General features: G+C 40.6%; 1 protein-coding gene and 1 long non-coding RNA gene across 3 annotated transcripts in view; one reads left to right on the forward strand and one right to left on the reverse strand.

Annotated features, from left to right (window-relative positions):
* Nucleotides 1-3,957: 3,957 nt before the first annotated feature.
* On the forward strand, nt 3,958-14,686 carry LOC148149965 (uncharacterized). Its single transcript, XR_015757118.1, has 2 exons — nt 3,958-4,059; nt 13,721-14,686. It is a non-coding gene; the product is annotated as an uncharacterized LOC148149965 (long non-coding RNA).
* Nucleotides 14,687-23,465: 8,779 nt separating this feature from the next.
* rsu1 (Ras suppressor protein 1) overlaps nt 23,466-25,698 on the reverse strand; it is a 169,667-nt gene continuing 167,434 nt past the window's right edge. For both annotated transcript variants that reach the window (XM_043690376.2, XM_043690377.2), the window contains exon 9: nt 23,466-23,983. In XM_043690376.2, the coding sequence (XP_043546311.1) occupies nt 23,881-23,983 (103 nt within the window). In that variant the 3' untranslated portion in view covers nt 23,466-23,880. The remainder of the gene's footprint in view (nt 23,984-25,698) is intronic.

The raw sequence follows: 25,698 nt of genomic DNA on the forward strand, positions 1-25,698 counted from the left end.
CCCCAAAGGAGCCTTCCACATTCATCAAAGTTTTACCTGCACATCCACCAATATCACTTATTGTATCCGTTGCTCCTGATGCGGTCTCCTCTACATTGGGGAGACTGGGCGCCTCCTAGCAGAGTGCTTTAGGGAACATCTCCGGGACACCCGCACCAATCAACCCCACCGCCACGTGGCCCAACATTTCAACTCCCCCTCCCACTCTGTTGAGGACATGCGGGTCCTGGGCCTTCTCCACCACTGCTCCCTCACCACCCAACGACTGGAGGAAGAACACCTCATCTTCTGCCTTGGAACACTTCAACCCCAGGGCATTAATTTAGACTTCACCAGTTTCCTTATTTCCCCTCCTCCCACCTTACCCCAATTCCTAACTTCTAGCTCAGCACCATCCCCATGTCCTGCCCTACCTGCCAATCTCCTTCCCATCCATATGCTCCACCCTCCTCTCTGACATATCACCTCCATCCCCACACCCATTCATCCATTGTACTCTTTGCTACCTTCTCCCCAGCATGCACACACACGCATCCCCAACCCCCCCCCCCCCCCCCACCCCATTTATCTCTCCAACCTGGAGGCTTCCTGCCTCCATTCCTGTTGAAGGCCTTTTGTCCGAAACGTCGATTTTCCTCCTCCTCGGATGTTGCCCGACCTGCTGTGCTTTTCCAGCACACTCTAATCTAGCCCCATGACCATGAAGTATCTACCGGTACAGATATGGAGATTCCTAAATGTCGTTACACTCCCTGTAGGGACCAGTATCTTCTTTTTAAAATAATGGGTACCCTCAAGAAGCTAATGGAAAAAATGCAACTGGGCAAAATTTTTGTTTTTAAAACTTTTATTGGAACAAGCCAAACAAAACTAAAAATTTACTTGCTCGATTTCATCTTACTTTCGCTTTGATTAATGTTGTAGAAAAAGATATGCCTCATGTAGTTACAAGTACTCACATTGTTTCCCATGTAAAAGCAGGACCATATGAAATGTCATGGTGTCTACAATATGGAATTTCACGATCTAGGTTCTCTCATGTCCCACTCAATGACATTGGCCCTTGTATTGCATTCATCAACAGCCATATTCGATCTAAAATGTTTGGACATAGTTATCACCAAAAAGCTGCATGTCCACAAAGCCTCTCCCATGTGGATCACAACAGTCTTCTTTGACCCATTTATATAGGCTGGTGTACTCTGTTAATATTAAACCAGCAGCAAGAGTCCTCTTTAATCCACAATCCATTTTGCTCTCTGATCTTTGCAATATATTATACAGATTACACAGTCTTTGCTTCATTCAGATTAATTATAGCTAAGAAGAAGACCTGCTTCAAACACTAGGATCTATTCATTATAATCACAAAAACATTTCAGCAGGAGCAGACCTTTCAGTTTGCTTTATCATTCAATGAGATGATGGATAATCTTATTGTGGCTTCAAGTCCACTTTTCTATCTAACCCCCAACTCTCAATTTTATTGTAACTCAAATATCTGACTAACTTAGACTTGAATATATTCAATAACCCAGCCTCTATCTCTGCCTTGTGAAAAAGTGAATTCCACAGACTAACCACCCCCAGAGAGAAAAAGCAATCCTCATTTCCAGCATAAAATCATGGTGGATCAGTGGTTAGCACTGCTGCCTCATAGTGCCAGGGACCTGGGTTTGATTCCAGCCTCAGGTGATTGTCTGTGTGGGGTTTGCATATTCCCTCCATGTCTGTTTGGGTTTCCTCTGGGTGCTCCGGTTTTCTCTCACAGTCTAAAAATGCGCAGGTTAGGTGAATTGGCCATGCTAAATTGCCCTGAGTGTTCAGGGATGTGTAGGTCAGGGTAAATGTGGAATAGGAGGGGAATGGATCTGGATGTGTTACTCTTCGGAGAGTCGGTGTGGACTTGTTGGGCTGCATGGCCTATTGCTGCGCTGTAGGGGTTCTAGGATTTCTATGAAATGCAAGATCCCTTATTTTGAAATTGGAGCCTCATTCTAGGCACTTTCTGAAAGGAAACACTTTCTCAGAAGCTACGCTGTCAATCCCCCTCAAAATCATTTTTAATTAGATTATCACTCATTTTTCAAAATTGTAATAAATATCACTTAATCTTTCCTCACAAGACAAACCCTCTCATTCCAGGAATCTAAAGGTGAAGCCTCTCCAAACAGTTTCCATTACAGGACTGGCATTAAGTAGGAGACATCACACAAAAAGAAAACACATTCTTCCCATCACAACATCACTCCTCCCTGGAACATCTTGACACCAAGAATAGCTATGAAAGAATCCGAATCATTGACTACAGCTCACCATTCAACACTATTATCCCCTCGAGACTGATTACTAAACTTAGTGATCTGCAACTGGATCCTCGGTTCTCTGATCCACAGGCCACAATCAGTGAAGATTGGGGACAATATTTCATCCTCACTAACACTCAACACTGGAGCCCCTCAGGGGTGCGTACTCAGTCCACTACTGTACTCACTGTATACCCATGACTGCATCACCAAATACCAGACTAATGCCATTACAAGTTCGCTGATGACACCACCATAATCAGTCGAATCTCAGATGGCAACAAAACAGACTACTGACGGGAGGTGGAAAACCTGGAAAAATGGTGCATCAAGAACAACCTAGCTCTCAATGCCAGCAAAACCATGGAACTCATTATTGACTTCGGCGGGATGTTACTCAAGCCCCCCTACACATCAACAGCACAGAGGTGGAATGAGTGGAGAATGTCAAGCTTCTGGGAGTAGTCATCCACAACAAGCTTCCTTGGTCTCTTCATGTGGATGCACTGGTTACAAAGGCCCAACAACGTCTCTTCTTCCTCAGGCAGCTGAGGAAATTTGGCATGACAATGAATACCCTTACCAACTTTTATAGGTGCGCCATCAAGAGCATTCTGTCTGGATATATCACTACCTGGTATTGCAACTGTACCATTCAAGATCGGAGATGGTTACAAAGAGTGGTGAACTCGGCCTGGACAATCTCATCTCCTGGACAACCTCCCATCTCCTGAACTCGGCCTGGACAACCTCCCATCTATAGAATCCATCTACCAGGCCCGCTGTCAAGGAAAGGCCACCAGCATTCTCAAAGATCCATCCCACTCTGGCAATATTTTTCTACAACCTGTATCATTGGGGAGAAGGTACAGAAGCCTGAACACCAGCTGGTTTCAAAACAGTTTCTATCCTACTGTTGTTAGAACACTGAATGGACTCTCAAACTCTTAACATTCGCCTCGACCTGTGTTGTTTGTTTTTGCGGCTGTTTATCTGTTATTTATTTATCTATGCGACTTAACTCTGAGGTGCCTGTATTGCTCTCAAGACAAAGGTTTTTCACTGTGCCTCTGTACACTTGCCAATCAATTCAATTCAATTCAATTTACAATGTCTCCACAGTCTGTTCACCTCAGCATGTTCAAATACTGGAGGAGGCAAGGTAAGAACTGATGGAAATTCATTGAAAGGCTGAATGGCTTCATTTGTTTTACATTAATAAAATCTCAACTGGCTGGATGACTGGATTGCAATGAAGAGTGACAACAACAGCATAGCTTCAATTCCCACACCAGATGAGGTTACCATGAAAGTGCCACCTTCTCAATATTGCCCCTCCCCTTGGGCCATGGGTGACCATCAGGTTAAAGCACCATCTGTCATCTGTCTCTAATGAGAGATGTCCTATAGTCCAGTCGGATTATGGCAACTTTACTTTTCCTAAACATAGTCTCTGCATTTCTTATTAATAATTTATGAGTACTGCAGGCTCTTTCACTGTTTTCTTCACTCCATTCTCCTTTGGCGGATTTTATTTAAATACAGTATATTTTTCAGTCATTCAAATCTAGCGAAGTGTTAACTTCCTTATGTGCACTACAGATGTGAATGATTTAATATTTTTTATTTCCACTACTTTAATCTGAAATGATGTTATTTTCCTTTGTTTTAAAACAGAGTTCAGAAATTTGCTGACTATAAGAAACATCCTGTCATCAAGACTATGTTTTGCTAAGGGACTTGGAGTTTTCAGGTATCAAGTTTTTCAGTTAGTCTTTGTTGGTTTACCTATCATAAACCTTAGAATGCAATGGTGCTATTGCCATAAAATAAGGCATTTTTATTATGTATTTTAATCTCGAGGAATTATTAAGCATTTGTTAAAATAGCAATCAACTTTGATATTTCGTTTAGACAATAGCAATTTACATTTATAGAGTAGCTTTAACAAGTCTGATGTTCAAAAGTGCTTCACATGAGGGTTATCAAGCAAATTTAACAGCAAGCCATATAAGGAGCCATATAAACTACCTGAATGAGGGTGTAGAAGGGTGGGGTTAGTAAATTCGCAGACGACACTAAGGTCGGTGGAGTTGTGGATAGTGATGAAGGATGTTGTAGGTTACAGAGAGACATAGATAAGCTACAGATCTGGGCTGAGAGGTGGCAAATGGAGTTTAATGCATAGAAGTCTGAGGTGATTCACTTTGGTCGGAGTAACCGGAATACAAACTACTGGGCTAATGGTAAGATTCTTGGAAGTGTAGATGAGCAGAGAGATCTCAGTGTCCATGTACACAGATCCTTGAAAGTTGCCACCCAGATTGTTAAGAAGGCATACAGTGTTTTAGCTTTCATTAGTAGAGGGATCGAGTTCCGGAACCATGAGGTTATGCTACAGCTGTACAAAACTCTGGTGCAGTCGCACTTGGAGTATTGTGTACAGTTCTGGTCGCCACATTATAAGAAGGATGTGGAAGCTTTGGAAAGGGTGCAGAGGAGATTAACTAGGATGTTGCCTGGTATGGAGGGGAGGTCTTACGAGGAAAGGCTGAGGGATTTGAGGCTGTTTTCGTTGGAGAGAAGAAGGCTGAGAGGTGACTTAATAGAGACATCTAAGATAATCAGAGGGTTAGACAGGGTGGACAGGGAGAGCCTTTTTTCAAGTATGGTGAGCACGACTGGGCATAGCTTTAAATTGAGGGGTGATAGATATAGGACAGATGTCAGAGATAGTTTCTTTACTCAGAGTGGTAAGGGTATGGAATGCTTTGCCTGCAACGGTAGTAGATTTGCCAACTTTAAGTACATTTAAGTCATCATTGGACAAGCATATGGACGTACATGGAATAGTGTAGGTTAGATGGGCTTCAGATTGGTATGACAGGTTGGCGCAACATTGAGGGCTGAAGGGCCTGTACTGTGCTGTAATGTTCTATGTTCTAAAGAGGTATTAGGCCAGGTGAGTTAAAACCTGCTCAGAGATCAGAGGTGTTAATCAATTTTATTAATGCAGGGGATGGGTAGCAAGGCAAAAAGGTTTATGTAGGGAATTTAAGAGTTAATGATTAGACAGCTGAAGACATATCTTCAAGTGTTGAGAAAATTGGTGAAGCACAAGATGCCAAAATTGGAGGAACACAAGATTTCTTGAGTTCGTAGAATCCCTACAGTGTGGATCAGGCCATTCAGCTCATTGTGTCCACACCAACCCGCTGAAGAGCATTCCACCCAAACTATCCAATCCCATAGCTCTGCATGGCTAACCTACCTAGTCTATGCATCCCTGGACAATGGGCAATTTAGCAGGGCTAATCCACCTAACCTGCATATCTTTGGACTGTGGGGGGAAACCCATGCACAGGGACAATGTACAAACTCCACACAGATAGGCACCTATGGCTGGAATCAAACCCAGGTCCCTAGTGCTGTGAGGCACCAGTGCTAACCACTGAGCCTTCGTGCCACCCAGTGTAATCTGGTTGAAAAAAGCTGAGGAAGTGAGGAGCTGGGCATGGAATGATTTGAACACCAACTTGAGAATAGGACTCATGTTGTGGTATAAATACAATGAGGCCGTCAATATTCATTTCCATTGAAGGCTAAATCAGATTATTCGTTCTCATTTTCATTACATTTATGATTCTGACAGCACCTTTGAAGATCTGTACACACATACAGTTGCTGTCAGTGGTTTTAAGCTCCCCCAGAGTGTGTAGTTGAGATCAGAGAACAATCTCCTAAGCAATCAGAGAGTTGATGAAATTTCCACTCTTATACTGTCAATCCATCTTTCAAAACCCTTGAATAGGTTACACTTCACTATATGGGGGCAACTGGGTTTTTAACAGAGAACATTACAGTGCAGTACAGGCCCTTCAGCCCTCGATGCTGCGCCAACCTGTCATACCAATCTGAAGCCCATCTAACCTACACTATTCCATGTACGTCCATATGCTTGTCCAGTGACGACTTAAATGTACTTAAAGTTGGCAAATCTACTACCATTGCAGGCAAAGCATTCCACACCCTTACCACTGAGTAAAAAAACTACTTCTGACATCTGTCCTATATCTATCATCCCTCAATTTAAAGCTATGCCCAGTCGTGCTCGCCATCACCATACTTGAAAAAAGGCTCTCCCTGTCCACCCTATCTAACCCTCTGATTATCTTCTATGTCCCTATTAAGTCACCTCTCAACCTTCTTCATTCCAATGAAAACAGCCTCTAGTCCCTCAGCCTTTCCATGTAAGACCTTCCCTCCATACTAGGCAGCATCCTAGTAAATCTCCTCTGCACCCTTTCCAAACTTTCCACATCCTTCTTATAATGTGGTGACCAGAACTGTACACAATACTCCAAGTGTGGCCACACCAGAGTTTTGTACAGCTGTAGCATAACCTCCTGGTTCTGGAACTCGATCCCTCTATTAATAAAAACTAAAACACTGTATGCCTTCTTAACAACCCTGTCAACCTGGTTGGCAACTTTCAAAGATCTGTGTACCTAGACACTGAGATCTCTCTGCTCATCTATACTACCAAGAATCTTACCATTAGCCCAGTACTTTGCATTCTGGCTACTCCGACCAAAGTGAATCACCTCACACTTATCAGCATTAAACTCCATTTGCCACCTCTCAGCCCAGCTCTGCAGCTTATCGATGTCTCTCTGTAATCTGCAACATCCTTCGTCACTGTCCACAACTTCACCCACTTTAGTGTTGTCTGCAAATTTACTAACCCACCTCATCCAGGTCGTTTATAAAAATGACGAACAGCAGTGGACCCAATACTGACCCTTGTGGTACACCACTAGTAACTGGGCTCCAGGATGAACATTTCCCATTAACCACCACCCTCTGTCTTCTTTCAGCAAGCCAACTACTGATCAAAACTGCTATATCTCCCACAATCCCATTCCTCCGCATTTTGTACAATAGCCTATTGTGGGGAACCTTATCAAACGCCTTGCTGAAATCCATATACACCACATTAACCAGTTTACTCTCATCTACCTGTTTGGTCACCTTCTCAAAGAACTCAATAAGATTTGCGATGCACGACCTACCGTGCTGACTAGCCCTAATCAAATTATTCTTTTCTAGATGATTATAAATCCTATCTCTTATAACCTTTTCCAACATTTTACCAACAACTGAAGTAAGGCTCACTGGTCTATAATTGCCAGGGTTGTCTCTACTCCCCTTCTTGAACAGGGGAACCACATTTGCTATCCTCCAGTCTTCTGGCACTATTCCTGTAGACAATGACAATTTAAAGATCAATGCCAAAGGCTCGGCAATCTCCTCCCTGGCTTCCCAGAGGATCCTAGGATAAATCCCATCCACACCAGGGGACTTATCTATTTTCACACTCCGCAGAATTTCTAATACCTCTTCCTTGTGAATCTCAATCCCACCTAGTCTAGTAGCCTGTATCTCCATATTCTCAACAACATTGTCGTTTTCTAGAGTGAATACTGTCAAAAAATATTCATTTAGTGCTTCCCCTTTCTCCTCTGACTTTACACACAACTTCCCATTACTATCCCACTACTATATGGCCCTAATCTTACTCTAGTCATTCTTTTATTCCCTAAATACCTATAGAAAGCCTTAGGGTTTACCCTGATCCTATCCTCCAAAAACTTCTCATGTCTCCTCCTGGCTCTTCTGAGCTCTCTCTTTAGGTCTTTCCTGGCTGCTTTGTCACCCTCAAGAGCCCTAACTGAGCCTTCACATCTCATCCTAACATAAGCCTTCTTCTTCCTCTTGACCAGAGATTCCACTTCCTTCGTAAACCACGGCTCTCACGCTCTACAGCTTCCTCCCTGCCTGACAGGTACATACTTATCTAGGACACACAGGAGCTTTTCCTTGAATAAGCTCCACATTTCTAATGTGCCCATCCCCTGCAGTTTCCTTCCCCATCCTATGCTTCCTAAATCTTGACTAACTGCATCGTAATTGCCTTTCCCCCAGCTGTAACTCTTGCCAAGTGGTATACATCTATCCCTTTCTATCACTAAAGGAAACATAACAGAATTGCGATCACTATCACCAAAGTGCTCATCTACAAGTCTAACACCTGACCGAGCTTATTACCTAGTACCAAATCTAATGTGGCTTCGCCCATTGTTGGCCTGTCTACATACTGTGTCAGGAAGCCCTCTTGCACACACTGGACAAAAACTGACCCATCTATAGTGTTCCCAGTCAATATTTGGAAAGTTGAAGTTGAAGTTCCCCATGACAACTACCCTGTCTCTCCCACTCCTATCAAGAATTATCTTTGCGATCCTTCCCTCTACATCTCTGGCACTATTCGGAGGTCTATAGAAAACTCCCAACAGAGTGACCTCTCCTTTTCCTGTTTCTAACCTCAGCCCATGCTACCTCAGTTGACGAGTCCCCAAACATCCTTTCTGCAACTGTAATACTGTCCTTGATCAACAATGCCACACCTCCCCCTCTTTTGTCATCATTTCTGTTCTTACTGAAACATCTAAATCCTGGAACCTGCAACAACCATTCCTGTCCCTGCTCTATCCATGTCTCTGAAATGGCCACAACATCGAAGTCCCATGTACCAACCCATGCTGCAAGTTCACCCACCTTATTCCGGATGCTCCTGGCATTGAAGTAGACACACTTCAAACCAACTTCTTGCTTGCCGGTGCCATCTTGCATCCCTGAAACTTGATTTCGGACCTCCCTACTCTCAACCTTTTCTATATTTGAACTACAATTTTGGTTCCCATCCCCCTGCTGGGTTAATTTAAATGAGATATGCATTCAAATACAGTGCCTTAGGTTTAACCATTTTATTATTTGTTAACCTTAGCGACTTTCCCCCCCGCCCAGGATATTGGTACCCCTCTGGTTCAGCTGAAGATCATCCTCCTTGTAGAGGTCCCACCTACCCCAGAAAGAGCCCCAAATATCCAAGAATCCAAAATCCTCCCTCCTGCACCATCCCTGTAGCCACGTGTTAAACTCATCTCTCTCCCTATTCCTTGCCTCACTAGCATGTGGCACAGGCAACAAACCAGAGACAACAACTCTGTTTGTCCTAGCTCTAAGCTTCCATCCTCGCTCCCTGAATTTCTGCCTTAAATCCCCATCTCTCTTCCTACCTATGTCGTTGGTGCCTATGTGGATCATGACTTGGGGCTGTTCCCCCTCCCCCTTAAGGATCCCAAAAACACGATCAGAAACATCACAAACCCCGGCACCTGGGACACATCAACCGGGAGTCTCTCTCATTCCCACAGAACCTCCTATCTGTCCCCCTAAATGTGTTCTCATGGCTCCTTAAAAGCACATTTTATACTTGCAAGTTGCATTTACAACATTCCTTACCACCTCTGATTTCTGGTTCTGAAGAAGGGTCACTGGGTTCTAAATGTTAACTCAGATGCTGCCGGACCTGCTAAGTTTTTCCAGCAATTTCTACTTTTGTTATTAATTGGCAGGCTTTGTATAAATTTTCAACCAGGCAGAGTGACTTTAACTGATTAAGGCAGTTCCCTGAGATGTAATAGCAATTGTAATATAAAAGTTACTTTTCTACATGAATTGGTTTTCTTGTAAATTAAGGGAGAGTGAGGATTGCAGATGCTGGAGATTAGTGTCGAGAGTGTGCTGCTGGAAAAACACAGCAGGTCAGGCAGCATCCGAGGAGCAGGAGAGTCGACGTTTTGGGCAAAAGCCCTTCTTCAGAAATTCCTGACGAGGGGCTTTTGCCCGAAATGTTGACTCTCTCTTTCTTTTAAGTTATCCTGACAAGTGAAGACAAAAAGCTTTTAAAAAGAAATTCAGCAATACTAAAAGTGTATTGCTTTAATTTTCTAATTTTCTCTCAGTGATAATAATTAAACATGATTGGTTTCTTATCCTGCTTGGAGGAGAAAGTGAGGACTGCAAATGCTGGAGATCAGAGCTGAAAATGTGTTGCTGGAAAAGCGCAGCAGGTCAGGCAGCATCCAAGGAGCAGAAGAATCGACGTTTCGGGCATGAGCCCTTCTTCAGGGCTCATGCCCAAAGAAGGGCTTATGCCCAAAACATCAATTCTCCTGCTCCTTGGATGCTGCCTGACCTGCTGCGCTTTTCCAGCAACACATTTTCTGCTTATCCTGCTTGCCAGCATCACTGTTGAATACCTGGCGATCCTCCTCAGGCTAGTGCCAGATTTAACTTAAACTGAGAAGAGGAAATGCCCAAGACAAAATCATGGAATTATGTGGACACCTACCTTTTGAGATCAATGCTGAGCCTTGTTGGTTTACTGCTGATTGTAAAATCCAACCCACGTAATTTAGTGCCATTGCTGTAGTTACACATCAGTTTGTCCATTTTAGTGTAAGTGAATACTTTAAAAAAAACACTTCCATGTATAAGACTAAAAGGTTACCAAATAATAAAATGGTTAAACCTTAAGGCACTGTATTTGAATGCATATCTCATTCAAAGTAATGTAGATGAATTAGTAGTCCAAATTGAAACAAATAAGAATGACCTAGTGGCCATTAATGAGAAATGGCTGCATGACCTAAATTGTGACCTAAATATTGAAGTGTACATACATTTTAGAAGGATAGGAAGCCAGGAAAGGGTCGAGGAGTGCTCCGTTAATTAAAGATGATATTTGCACAGTAGAGAAGAATGACCTAAATTCAGGAAGCCAGGATATAGAAAGTATAGGAAAGATGACAAATGATAAAGGCAAGAGGTCTCTTGTAGAAGTTGTGTACGGGTCCCCAACAGTAACCACATAGTCAGGCAGGGTATCAAGGAAGAAATAACAAGAGTTTGTCGAAAGGGTACAAAACTTTATCATGGGGGATTGGGGGATTTTAAACTATACATAGATGGAAAAATTGGATTGGGCAAAAATAGATGAGGAATTCTTTGAATGTTTTTGGACAACTTCTCAGACAAGCATGTTATATCACAAACTGGAAAGCAGGTTATACTAAATTTGGTTTGGTCAATGAGATGAAATTTTGATAGATTCTGACAAGGGGTCAGTGGACCCAAAGTGTTAACTTTGCTTTCTCTCCATCGAAGCTGTCAGACCTGCTGAGATTTTCCAGAAATTTCTGTTTTTGTTTCTGATTTCCAGTATCCACTGTTGTGTTGGTTTTTTGATATGGAATTAATGATTGACATCATAGTTAAAGTACCCTTAAGTAGCAGTGACAATTAAAATTATTAAAGATTTAACAGTTTAAGGGAGAGATTCCTACTTTGAATTTTTAAAAAAGTGCAATTATGAGGGCATGAAAGTAGAGCTAGCTGACAATTTTGGTTAAGGAATAGACCAATAGAGATGCAGCAAACTACATTTAAAAGGATATTCCAAAAGATGCACATTCCAACAAATAAGAAAAGGAATGGATCTGCCATCCATGATTAACTTAAAGTCAAAGATAGCATCAAACTCAAAAGAAAACAACAGTTAATTGTGCAAAGATAGGTGGCTGCTCAGAAGATTGGACAGGATATGAAAAAAAGCAAAGAATTTTCGTCAAGGGAAAATTGGGTTTAAGTTATTGGTGTTCTTTGAAGAAGTGCTGTGGATAAAAAAGAACCAGTGGATCTACTGTTCTTATATTTCTAGAAGTAATTTGATATCAAGTGCAAGGGGAACTGAATGCAAGAGTGGGGAAGTTTTGCACATTAACCTTCTGTGATTTATACACTAAGACACCCAGATCTCTCTGCATCTCAGAGCTCTGCAACTTGCACTATTTAGATAATATACTTTTTTATTGTAGAAAATGAAAGGTCATGGTATAGGGGGTAATATATTATTGGAGAAAGTGAGGAATGTGGATGCTGGAGATCAGAGTCAAGAGTGTGGTGCTGGAAAAGCACAGCAGGTTAGGCAGTATCCAAGGAGCAAGAGAATTGACATTTCAGGCATAAGCCTGTCCTGATGAAGGGCTCATGCCCGAAACGTCGATTCTCCTGCTGCTCAGATGCTGTCTGACCTGCTATATATTATTGGCCTGGATCAAAGATTGGCTGGCTAACAGGAAGTAGAGAGTAGGAATAAGTAGTTTGTCACGAATGGTGTTTGACAGAGGTTGGTGCTGGCGTTTCAATTCTTTACAATTTTCAGTTATGGTAGCTAAATTTGCTGATGACAAAGATAAGGAGAGAAGGGGATGGAAGGATATCAAGGGAAATAAATAAATTGGGCAAAGATATGGGCAAACTGAGTATAATGTGGAAAAATGTGAAAGTGTTTTGGCGGAAAGAATAAAAAAGAAACATGTTATGCAAGTACAGCAAGTAATCAGGAAAGCTAGTTGAATGTAATGTTTTAACGTGAGAGGAATTGAACACAAGGCTAGGGATATAACCTTTGGTTATACAGGGCATTGGTGAGGCAATATCTGGATTACTGTACACAATACTGGTCACTGTACTAATGGAAGGATGTTAATGCATTCAAAGTACTGCATTCAAAGTACAAAATACAGAAGATTAAAACCTGAAATGGGTAGATTGCTTTATCAAAAAGGCCTAGACAGGCTCAGCTGTATTCTCTGGAAACACAGAATCTCTACAGTGTGGAAGCAGGCTATTTAGCCTATTTAGTCCACACTAACCCTCCAAAGAGCATCCCATCCAGACCCAACCCCCGATCCCATTCCTGCATTTCCCATGGGTAACCCACCTAGCCTACACGTCTTTGGACTGTGGGAGGAAACCAGACCACCCAGAGGAAATTCACATAGACGTAGGGAGAATATGCACGCAGACTGTCATCCAAGGCTGAAATCAAATCCAGGTTCTTGGCACTGTGAGGCAGTGGTGCTAACCACTGAGCTACTGTGTCACCCATGCCAAAGAGTCAGAAATGACTTAATTGAAGCAGACAATATCCTGAGGGGTACTGACTGGGTGACTGGGGAAAGGGTGTTTCCTCTTGTGGGAGAATCTAGAATTAAGGGTCATAGCTTAAAATAAGGTGTCATCCATTTAAAACAGAAATGAGGAATTTTGCTTTCTCTCAGAGGGTTGAACGTCTTTGGAATTCCCTTCCTCAAAAAGCAATTGATGCAGAATTTCTAAATATTTTTAAGGCAAGGTGAATAGATTCTTGATTACCAAGGGGATGAAATTATTACCATTGGGCTATGCAGGTTTGTGGATTTGAGGTTAAGATCAAATCAGCCAAGACCTATGGAATGGTGGAGCAGACTTAAAAGACTGAGGGTTCTACTATTGTTCCTTGTTCGTATGAGTACAACAAACGTGGTCATGTGTATGTTTGTATCTCATGTTTTTCAGAACCAAAAGTCATTGCTAAGAGTTATAAAGTCAATAAAGTACTTCAGTACAAACAGTTGAGCTAATTTGTGTAGCAAGCATGCACAAACAGCAAATCTGTCTTTCAGGGATAAATATTGCCTGTACACATTGTTCTATGTCCCATTTCCTATGACGCCTGGAGGGCAGACAGCCGATCATCTTAACACCTCATCCAATGACAGCAGCTCTAATAGAACAGAGCTTCTTCAGTACTACGCAAGAGTATCAGCCTTTATAATAGTGCTGAAGGCCTGGAGTATGACGTAATGGCATAGTATGCCTTAAATGCTATTAGAGAACACCTCTGGCATAGAATATGATTCTGCTTTAAATATCTGCGTGTCCCAAGAAGTATTTTTCAATCTGATTGGTTAAGGAAAATGACTGTTCCATGCCTGCACATGCAAACCCAAGATCTCCTGCAGAGGGCGCTGCACTGCAATTAATTTCTAATTATAAGAATTTATACTGGAAAAGGCCACAGAGCATCTCACCATCACCTGCCAGTCATTACATTTGTACTTGGCATATTTGCCACTTTATAAAGAATTCATCCCATCACCTTTTAATTCTTACAAATAACAACTAAGAAATACAGAATGCAAGTTTTGATTTGTGATGATTGTAATGTCCATTTGTCAATAAAAGTTGTAGTAATTTAAGTCTAGGTCATTCTGGACTTAAAAGGTATGTTTTTGTTGTATGGATTGGGCATTAGCAAACTTAAGGTATTGGAGGGAATGTATGAACGTTCAACGATCTCACCTACCTAACCCTCCAAGCACACGCTGTCCTACATCTGGCAGAGTCTACATATCATTCCTGATTCCTGAAGAAGGGCTTATGCCCGAAACGTCGATTCTCCTGTTCCCTGGATCCTGCCTGACCTGCTGCGCTTTTCCAGCAACACATTTTCAGCTCTACATATCACACAATGGATGTGTTATTCATTTCAGAACCTATCAAACTAGCATGAAAACCTGTTATCCTCAAAACCGAGGGACTGCCTAAAATGATTTTAATCATTTAAAAGATTAAAAATGTATGAGGAAGGATTTGGAAATATGAATGAGTAATTTTTTTTGAGAAACTTAAAATTTTGTGACTATCATTTCAACAAATTGACAAATATTAATGACAAACCTAGGGCAAGTACCTGTATAAAAAATGGTGTATAAAATGTGAACATGCAGTTAAGATAAAATTTCTTCACACAAAGTAGGAATAGCCTACTATGGGAGTCAATGGTAATGAGGGATATTTTAAATATCAGGACTGTGATGGATTGTTTTTGGTAACTAGGTGACTGAGGGGTATTGTACGCAGAGCTTTGTATAAAACTGAAGAGCTGATATTGGCACAGGACTTGATTATTCCTCTATGTCCTTATATTCCTTAAGCACGTGGGAAATAGGGTGAAAGTTGTTGGAGGCTGAGGGGTAATTTCCAGGTTAGTTGTCAGTTAAATATTGTTTCACAAAGTGATTTCATCGTTTCCTGAATTTTGCCTAAACCCAGTTTGTTTTGACTTGGTCAGAAATGGGCTTGGGTTATACTGTCCAGTAGATCAAGCAATGTTTGGATGGATGACTGTACTGACCCATTTTGCTTTGTGCTTAGGAGAAACCCAGACAAAGACTACAACACAATTTGATGTACTTAAGATGATAGTCGATGTTGCTAAAGTCATTGCTAAGTGTGTATATTGTAAATAATTGTAAATAATAACTTACATTAAATATTCTGCTTCTATGAAGTACTCCATCATTTAAAGAGAAAGTTACTGCAGGCTACGGTCCAATAGATTACACAAGCTATCAACTATTTGCATTAATTTTGGATATTCATTTTACTTATCTGGTAATATTTTGTTATATATCTTTCCTGTAGTAACTGAGGAATCTATGTTAAACATTATAATGGCAACAGCCTCATACGGGTCAGACAGTTTGCACATTAAAAAATGATTTGTTGTGAATGGATCTGGACTAGATGTATTTCTAACACCATAGAATGTTTTCTATATTGTGTTTGGAGAGAGTTGGGATTACATGGAAGCTTCTGAAAGAAGCAATAACTCTTGGGTAAGTAGGTGTGGTATGTGAGAAATTAGGGTTGAGAGGCTGAGCAGAGAGTAGCAGTGGCCGGTGGCAATGGGGAGTAGCAGTGGTGAATGATCCCCTTAAATGGCTTGGCTGAGGAAGAGGTGGGAAGTCAGAAGGAGCACACTGTTCTTCTCAGTTTTACGCTCATGCAATTTCGTAACTTCTTGAATGGACGTAATAAGCAATCATTGGGTTCAATTTCCCCACATGCAGTGATTGGTTTGCCTCTGATCTTCTAGAAGAAGTCACGAATGAAAAATCACGAATGATCATTTTTGACATCCTTGTCCAATATAAAAGCAGCACTCTTGGCATAAATGGGAGCACTCTTCTGATTTGCCACATGATGCTATATCATTTTCTAGACAAAGCAAAACCAGTATATGAATTTTCTCATCACGGCTTCTGCATGTATACTTTCTGTTGGCAGAATCAATCCTGCCAGCACAGAATGTGTGAACAGGTGCCAGGAAATTGGACAAAGATCCCTTTTAGGACACCTAAGCTGAACCTTTCACGAAGAGTGTGTTAGTTTCATTTAAACATTTAAATCTATGGAGATAATGCGGCAAATTATTTTTGCCCCATCTGTTTAGAAGGAGGTCACAGAGCGTTCTGCTCTCCCATCTGGAGCTTTTGTAAAATGATGTACGATGGAGCTGTCAAAGGGAGAAATCTTATTTTGTCTATTCAACTTATTTTGTTTCAATATCTTCTAAATAACTTGTCCATTTATTTTCAAAGCAAGTGCTCGGAATGCATGGAATGTTCATGTTGAAAATAAAGTGTTGAAGATTGTCAATAAAAATCATAGGGAAATTGACTGCATGTTAACTATGCAACATTTCTGTCAAAGCCTATAAAGGGAAAGCAGCTTTTTAAATTCAAACTCTCTTAGGAATTCAATGAGTGATCAGATATTGTAAAAGCTGTAATGCTGTGGTCATCATGAAATGAAGCTAAAATTATTGATGAAAATTTCTTTTAAAGTGTACAAAATACAGTAATTCAAGGTTGGAGAGATAGTACATTGTGAAATAAGGTGGGGGTCAATAAAACCTAACGTTTTCTGAGGAAGAACAGCATTCTCCTGCCAATACACCATCAAATATGAGCTCCGAGAATTAATGAATTGCTGATAACTACCTTTGCAGGCTTTGGGTCAATACAGAGCTAACCTATTACAGGGGTGTCAAAGATTAACCAGAGTAGGCAAGAATATTTAGGTGTCATGAAATACAAGTCTAAATGTCAATTACAGCCTTTACTGTATTTAAAAAAATCCCATTCATGAAAGCCCATTGAAAACTTTTGAATCTTACGAACTTCAAATCTTGTAAAAACAAACTTCAATTCCTGGCTCACTAATCTTTAAAACAATCTTTGAGCTGTTAACCAAAATGAAATTAGGATTCCACAGTTTAGCTAATTGTATTGTCTTAAGGCAACCAAGCACACTCAAACTCAGAGGGCTAAATATTACTATATTTTGGGAGTGTCATTTTATTGAGTTTCATGGAGGGGTTCTTTCTATGAGATTGTGATCTTTCTCACGCTATTATCCTAAACTCCCTCATTAAATACCAACCATGTGCCTTTAGTGCCTCTATTACTTGCCATAGCTGGATGTACTCACCCACTGGCAGGATACACAGCCTGGGATCCCTGGAACTGATGCCATCTTGAATAGACTATTGTGCTACTAGTTCAAGTGCTGTCAAACTGAAACTGCCCTGCATGGTTTGTGACATTTACTCCAGACATGGTAAGTGAGTGGAAATTGGTGCCCCATGTTGCAGATGGGGGCCTGGAGCTCTTGTTGGAGGGGGTGGTGCAGAGAAGGAATATTCTCTTTCCGCAGTGGAGGAGCCCATAATCACCAAATCTCCTAGCATAGTCTGAGTTTCTACCCCGGTCAGTGCAGGCTCTGCTGCCTGAAGGAATGTCCAACAGTACATGAAAAAATTCAATGACCTTCTCAGCTGCACCAGAGTGGGTGTCTGCATTTTCTTTGTGTTATCTTACACTCACTTTATCTCTGCTATTGCAGCCATCTCCCCAAAAAGGCATATGCTCTATCATTCTCACTCTTGTATGAAACATCTTCTCTTACATCACTAACCCTGTATGCCTTCTGCACTGCCTACTCATTAACTCAGGGCACCTCACCACTATTCCCTCACCTGCCAAGTACTAAAAACCATGCCACCCGCTTTCATTTTCTCAATTTGACTTCCTTTCTCATTCCAGGACAAAACAGGCCACTTTCAGCCAGAAAGAGCCAAGGCAAATGGTGGAGTGTCTGATATTCAGCACCTCACTCCTACATGGAGAGCCAAAACTTATTTGGAAAACTCAATTCTCTCTCAATGTTGAGAAAGGTCTTACTTGACTTCTTTTGCCATTCTCCCAAATTTTGCCCTTTTCCTACCGATGGTGACGATATTATGGCTTTAAGAGGTATATTTTGTCCTTTCTTTTAATGAAGGGAGGTTGAGACAGTGATGTTGAGCAGTCTGCTCCAAGCCAATAAACAGCTTGTGAGGCCTTGTTTTTTTTAAAAAATGGAACAATAGAAGCAGCCCGAATGGGTGGAGTCAGACTCCTCCAGAACCAGGGTTTTAGTTTAGGTTTCAGAAGTTGCTGGGGTCTTGAGCTGCACGTGGAAGCTGTTATTCCTTGATGTGTTACAGCTAAAATGTAGACTGGCTCTGCTGAGACAATCTATTTTACTGAATTTGCCTTTGTCAAGTGTGTGTTATAGGATGTTACTATATTGTTTAGTAGTTAAATAATATGTTATTCTGAAAAGTTTTCCAATTGTATTGTTATTCCAATTCTTCTTTCTTTTATTTGTATTTTAACTATAGAGTCAGAACAAGTGTGTTTTGCTTATAGCTGAGTAGTGCAACCAATCAAATTATATCTGGAACACAGCACCTCACACTTGCCATGAAATATGAAATAAGTTAGGGTCTAGGCGATCTCCTCAATACATTTGATGGGGGGTGGGGAGGGGGGTGTGGAGGAATTAAAAATAGGATCTGTTGGAAATGGGAGTGGGATTTTCATATCTGTATCTGGCCACCTTTTTGAAGAACCACCCAGTTCATTTCTTTCCATTGATTTTGCATGATCTGCTTTTACTTCAAATTTTCAGGATCCACAGCATTTTGCTTTTGTTAGAGTTGTTCATTCCAGTTGTGCAAGGCAACCATGTAATGTTAAGATTAAGAATCTTTAGTTATTAGCTTAAAATGCTAGATTTACAAGCAAATAGTTATCTTATGACTAGCAAAGAATCACATAGGATTTTGAGCTGCGAGCATCTCTTAAAGTACCAGTCCAATCAGCAGGCAAAGTACTGAACAAGTTAGACTATTGTTAATAGAGGAGAAAGTGAGGACTGCAGATCAGAGTTGAGAGTGTGGTGCTGGAAAAGCACAGCAGGTCAGGCAACATTGAGGAGCAGGAGAATCGATGTTTCAGGCAAGAGCCCTTCATCAGGAATAACAACAAAAGTATTCTTAATGAAGCCAAGATGACAGAGAGCTTATAATTTGAGCAAAACAGAGACTTGCACCTATGAGAAAGTAGTGTTCTCACCCGAGTAACTCATTGTTCATAGAGATAGTCATTAATTGGTCATTAAGAAATGAGAATGATTGAAAATTCAAACACCACAGATCCAACAAGCACGAACTGTACACTCATTAAATAAGTGATAATAAATACAGGGAGCTGCAGCAGGTCTTCCCAGCTTGTCAGCTTCACTGAAGAAGCTCTCCCTGCTGTGTGCTTACCTTGTGAACCTGGTGGGTAACTGACAGGTTGGGAAACAGATGCCCTGGCTGTTTTAAAGCAGGAACTGAGAGTTAAAATACTACTTACTAAGCTATTTGAATATTTTAATTACTTAGCTGACAGCTGCACATGCGTTCCCTGTTTATCTTGAATCCTGCTCTGACACAAGTCCAAAGCTCCCTTCAACCGTTTACATGGGTCAGAAATCCAATCCAGTAAATGGTGGGATAGAGTAGGAGGAAATGAGGTTCTAATCAGAAGAGCCAGCAAGTCTGCATTGCCTCAAAGCTGTGGTGTTTTAGCTAAAGCATTTTAACTATCCCATAAAAACGACCACCCAGGAACCAGCCTAACATTCAGGCTTCTTTCCTCATTCACGGGATAAGTGCATCTCTGGATACGCCAGCATTTACTGTCCATCCCTAAATGTCCAGAGCACAGTTAAGTAACAACTACATTGCTGTGAGTCTGCAGTCATATGTCAGCCAGACCACTTAATTCCTTCCCTAAATTGCATCACTGAACCAAATGGCTTTTTCTCAACAACTGATAAAGGCTTCATAATCACAATTAGGCTCCTAATTCTGGGTATTTATTGAGTTCAAATTCCACCATCTGTCCCATAAAGGATTTGAACCCAGGTCTCCATAACATTATCTGGGTCTCTGGATTAATCAACTAGTGATAATACCACAAAGGTCATCTCCTCCCCTGGCCTCACTCACTGTTGGGTGAAGAATGATGCAGAAGAAACTGTTGACAATGAGTAAGTAAACTTCTTGCTCTTGGGCATAGAAATTATGAGCTGATGTGACTTGGTAAACTTTAACTTTAAAGGGGGTTTGGAAATAGATTGGAGCAGGAATTGGGGGAGGGTCAGGTAATTATTGTTGCCTGGGAACAGCCTGCCTCCTGGTGGCTGGATAGTTTCCAGCCTCCTGTCCCATTTCTCTTGAAATTAGTGATGGGCAGGATCAGGAAGGGCTTGATTTGGAGATTAAAAAAAGGGCCAAACCAGTTGTTTTTGAAAATTAACATTTCACTCATGAATTTTGACCAGTTTATACATTGTGTTTTTAACCATCTCTCTTCAGTCAGTCACTGACAGAAAGGAAATGTAAAGCTAAATTATTCAGTCATTCCTTTTGTGAGACATTGTATGATGATCATGGAATGAACTGGGATATAATGTTTCCATAATATTGAGCCAATATTCCATTTATAGCAATGCAGTTGATTGACCAAACATTTGGAGAATACAGGACAATAGGCATGCAAAAGCTTTGCTGGAAAGTTATGCATCTCAGTTATGCTATGAAGTTTTTATATTTTATATTTTTATGGAAAAAAAGACAGATTGACATGCAAATAATTCAAAAAGATGATGGAGCATACACTATGCAATAATTGAAATTTGGGTCGTCAGCTGTATGCTTAGAATTTAAGACATCTGACAGTTCAATTTCTCTGTTAGAATTCCAAATGTAACAAATGCTTTTAAATAAAACCCAGTGCTAATAACATAACAAGGGTTTCAGGTTGGAGGATTTGAGCTATACGGAGAGGCTGAATAGACTGGAGCTATTTTTCCTGGAGCGATAAACTAGAGGGCATAGGTTTAAGATGAGAGGGGAAAGATTTAAGGGGCAATGTTTTCACAGAGGGTGGTGCAAGTATGGAATGGGCTGCCAGAGGAAGTGGTGGAAGCTGCAACAATTACAACATTTAAAAGGCATTGATGAGTACATGAATAGGAAGGGTTTAGAGGGATATGGGCCAAATGCTGGAAAATGGGAGTCAATTTATTAAGGATATCTGGTTAGCATGGACGAGTTGGACCTAAGGGTCTGTTTCCGTGCAGGATATCTCTATGACACTCAGCGTTGTTTTCCCATTTAATTTAGAGAATTTGCAAGTTGTTCATTGAATCATTGAAATTTATGGCACAGAAGATGGAATCCACCCTGCCTACTGGGTTGATGTGGCCATTCAGCCTTATTCAATTTTCTCGATTCTGTGCCTCAACCCTGCAGGTAAAAAGAGTTTGTTTTTACTACCATCTCTGGCAAATACTCACCATCTTATGGGCTCCAAAAATCACTCTTTTGTTCAAATAAATCTTTCAATCAGTTTCTTTAGAACCCTTGTTCTTAACCTTTCTGCTAAGGGAAATAGTCCTTCCATTCCACTCTAAACAGACCCCTCAATTTCTTGCTGGAATTCTTCGAGGATTAAACTAGTAGAGTTGATCATGGGGAGCCAATGGGTGTGGTTGATTTGTCAAAAACATTCAGCAAGTCCAAAATCCAACATAAGAGATTAATGTTTAAAACTAAAGCACGTGGAATTAGGGGTTGTGTATGGAAATGGATTGAAAATGGTTAGCAGAAATAAAACAAGGAGTAGGAATAAATAGGGCAATAGAATGGGAACAATTTGCAAATTCTCTAAATTAAATGGGAAAACAACCCTTCAAGTCATAGAGATCTGCAGCATGGAAACAGACTCTTAGGTCCAACTCATCCATGCAGACTAGATATCCTTTAATAAATCTAGTCCCATTTACCAGCATTTGGCCCATATCCCTCTAAACCCTTCCTATTCATGAACCCATCAGATGCCTTTTAAATGTTGCAACTGTCGCAGCAACTTCCTCTGGCAGCTCATTCTATACACGCACCACTCTTTGTTTTTGATTAGCAGTTGGTGACTAGTGGGGATTGGTAGTATCACCACAGCTGTTCACAATATATATTAATGATTTAGTTGAGGGAACTAAATGGAATATCTCAAAACTTGCAGATGAGACAAAGCTGGGTGGAAGAGTTAGTTGTGAGGAGGATGCAGAGGTGTGACAGTATGATTTGGGCAGGCTAAGTGACTGGCCAAAAAAGAAACTGTAGATTCTGGAAATCTGAAACAAAAACAGAAATTGCTGGAGAACCTCAGCAGATCTGGCAGCATTTCCAGAGAGAAAGCAGAATCAACATTTCTGGTCCAGTGACCCTTCTTCAGATGTAGTATAATGTCAACAAATGTGATATTATCCAGTTTGGTAGTAAAAATAGTAAGGCAGATTATTATTTGATTAGCCATAAATTGAGAGAGGAATGCTCAATATGTCCTCATGTACTAGTTGCTGAAAGTGTGTAGGTGTAGTAGGCAGTAAAGATGGTAAACTGCACATTGGCTTTCACAGCAACAGGATTTGAGTAGAGGAACAAAGATGTCTTGCTGCAATTATAAAGGGCATTGGAGATGTCACACCTGAAATACTATGTCCAGTTTGGTCTCCTAATCTGGGGAGAGATTTCTTACTATAGAGGGAGTGCAGTGCATGTTTCCCAGATTCCTGGGATGGCTGGTCTGATGTATAGAGAGAAACTGATTTAGTTAGAATTGTACTCACAGGAGGTTAGAAGAATGAGGAAGAATCTCGTAAAAACATATAAAATTCTAACAGGGCGAGACAGGTTAGATGCAGGAAGGATGTTCCTGATGGTTGGGGATTCCAAAACCGGGGTCAAAGTTTAGGGGATAAGCTATTTAGATTTGAGATTATGAAACATTTCTTTACTCAGGGGAAATCCTGACCCTGAGGAATTCACAGAAAGTGGTTGAGGCCAAATCACACTATTTTCAAGGAGGGAAGATATATTTCTTGTAGTGAAAGGGATCCGGGGATATGGCAGAAGGGTCGGATTAGGGTATTAGGCTCAATGATCAGCCATGATCACACTGAATGGTGGAGCAGGCTTGAAGGGTCAAATGGCCTACTCCTGCTCCTATCTTCTATGTTTCCATGTTTTTCTTACCAGAAGTAGATGCTATAGTTTTTTTTTTAACATGTCAACAGATACGATTATCCATTTTGAAAATGAAATGCAATTATCCAATTTATAAAAGAAAAGACACTGAATGATACATATAAATAGAGATTTTATTTAAACATCATAAAAGCAGTAAAAGTTCAGATACTGCATTAGCAAAAGAACAATTCTGAAAGCACATGTGACAGCTCGTACAAATGGTTGCATTTCTTGGAGCATAATTAACCTATTCTATCCACGATTTGTGAATAGAAGATAATGGTGGGGAGGGAGGTGGGGTCACCTAAAATGTAGTTACTGGTAACAAAAGCCACTCATGGCAATTATGGAAAGAATGTTAAAACTGAGGTATCACCTCAAGATATGAAACCATTAAAAATACCTAAGGCACAAAAAAACCCATCTACTGTTCCTGGCATAACATGTTAAGATAGGTGAGGTAATTAATACACATCAGGGACGCATGCTAGAAGAGTTCAATAGCAAGATGAAAATCCATCAACGTTTTCATTTGTTCTTCGCAGCCAAAGGCTTGCGGCTTATCTTCTTGGACTTGTCATTGCTTTTCTTTGGTGGTTCAGGGTTTGCTTGCATGTGCCGACCATAAAGGCTGTAAGAAAATAGAAAGCTTGTAAAATTAGCAAAATTAACAAAAACAAATTAAAGCAACCCTATTACAGACAACTGCAGAAATAGACTAGCAATTTGCAGCAATCTGAGCTTCATGCATAACCAGAAAGCCCTTGGGGTCAATACAGTGACAGAGAGAAATAGTAGCAGAGGTCTCCCAGGCTATTTCACCATGATTGACGGCTTCAGGAAAATCTACACAGCCATCAGTGCCACATTAATAAATACTGCCGATTAAATGTTGACAAAATATCCTGCAAATAAAAGGCTGGAGAGCCAGAGCACACAAATTATTATTTAGGAAGATTTTAACTTTAAATTTAGTGAGCAATTAAGAATTTAGACTCCTTATTTGTTCCAATTACAAATACTTCAAGTTCTTTCAGCAGCTACTTATTTATCATTAAGAACCATCAAACAATCTTAAACACAGACTACAAAAATCAAAATATTGGAAATACTTAGCAGTTCTGACAGGCTCTATGCAGAGGGAAATGTTATTAGCTTTACAGGCTTGTGGGCTTTAATTAAATCTGATAGAAGATCACCGGTTTGAAACATGCGGCTGGATCTCGCATGGGGTCAGCACTTCACGTTGGCTGCATTGCCAGGTCTCAACCTTACTTCGGCTTCTGAGGCTGTGTGACTTGCAGGTCAGTCAGTGACTTATGTGCACTTTTACAGGACAATCAATACTGGACAGTCAGAAGGAGACCACTGTGTAACTGGCAGACCAATTGTCAAAGATGGAAGCTGTTCATGGAGGCAAGAGCAAGAGAAGTACTCTCTGTAAAGCTTTACATTTTTTACACTTAACATCATCATCATCATGCATGCATAACTGTTTAATTGGATGCCCAATAGTTGTAGCCATGGTCCATGGTTACAGTGGATGCAAGGATGCATTCCCTAGCTGGGCGGAGAATTGTGAATTGTCCATCTTGGTCTGCCATAAATAATACTGATTGGAAAATGCAAGTTTGCATCTGTAGAGTACCCTTAAAAGACCATTTATTTGGCATAATGGGCTACCTGCTGCTAGCGGGTGGGTAGCTAGATCCTCTGACCCTCCCAACATGAAAAGCTCCTTTAGGCGGACCCAAGGTGAGAGACTGGGAAGAACGCATTTGTCTGCTCATTAACCTCAGGGGTTGAAGAGAAAATTTGGTTTGTTAACTCTATTTCTCCACTTACAAATACTGCCAGACCTGCTGAGCATTTTGAGCATTATCTGTTTCTATTTCAAATTTTCAGTATCTGTAGTATATTACTTTTGTGCTATGGTTTGAAAAAGATGATCGGTCCGTAGCAAACAAAATCTGCAGTACTAGGTCAGGTTGAAAACACATACGTAATCCTGCTTTACACAAGTTAAATTATTTTTAGATGTTGAAATGTAGAGATTCTGGGTTGCCTGCTATTTTATGAAATTGTTTCATAAATTATCTCCAATTAAATGTTTATAAATATGGTTATATCTAATTTTAGTTATTCAATAGCTGCATCATTTTAAAACAGATTTAAAAATATTTACCCATTCAACTTTTTACCATATTTTGTATTATTGATAACAATACAAAAGTTTAAATCAATTTACAGTGCGCATAATATTTTTGCAGATCTACAGCATAGTGCAAAAATTTGCAGTCGAGTTATGTTAATTTTATTCAGAACGAAAACACTGCTGCTTGCTTA

The sequence above is a fragment of the Chiloscyllium plagiosum genome, unplaced genomic scaffold, assembly GCF_037043375.1.
Source record: "Chiloscyllium plagiosum isolate Xiang-an unplaced genomic scaffold, Cpla_swu_hap1 HiC_scaffold_5, whole genome shotgun sequence".
Classification (NCBI taxonomy): domain Eukaryota; kingdom Metazoa; phylum Chordata; class Chondrichthyes; order Orectolobiformes; family Hemiscylliidae; genus Chiloscyllium; species Chiloscyllium plagiosum.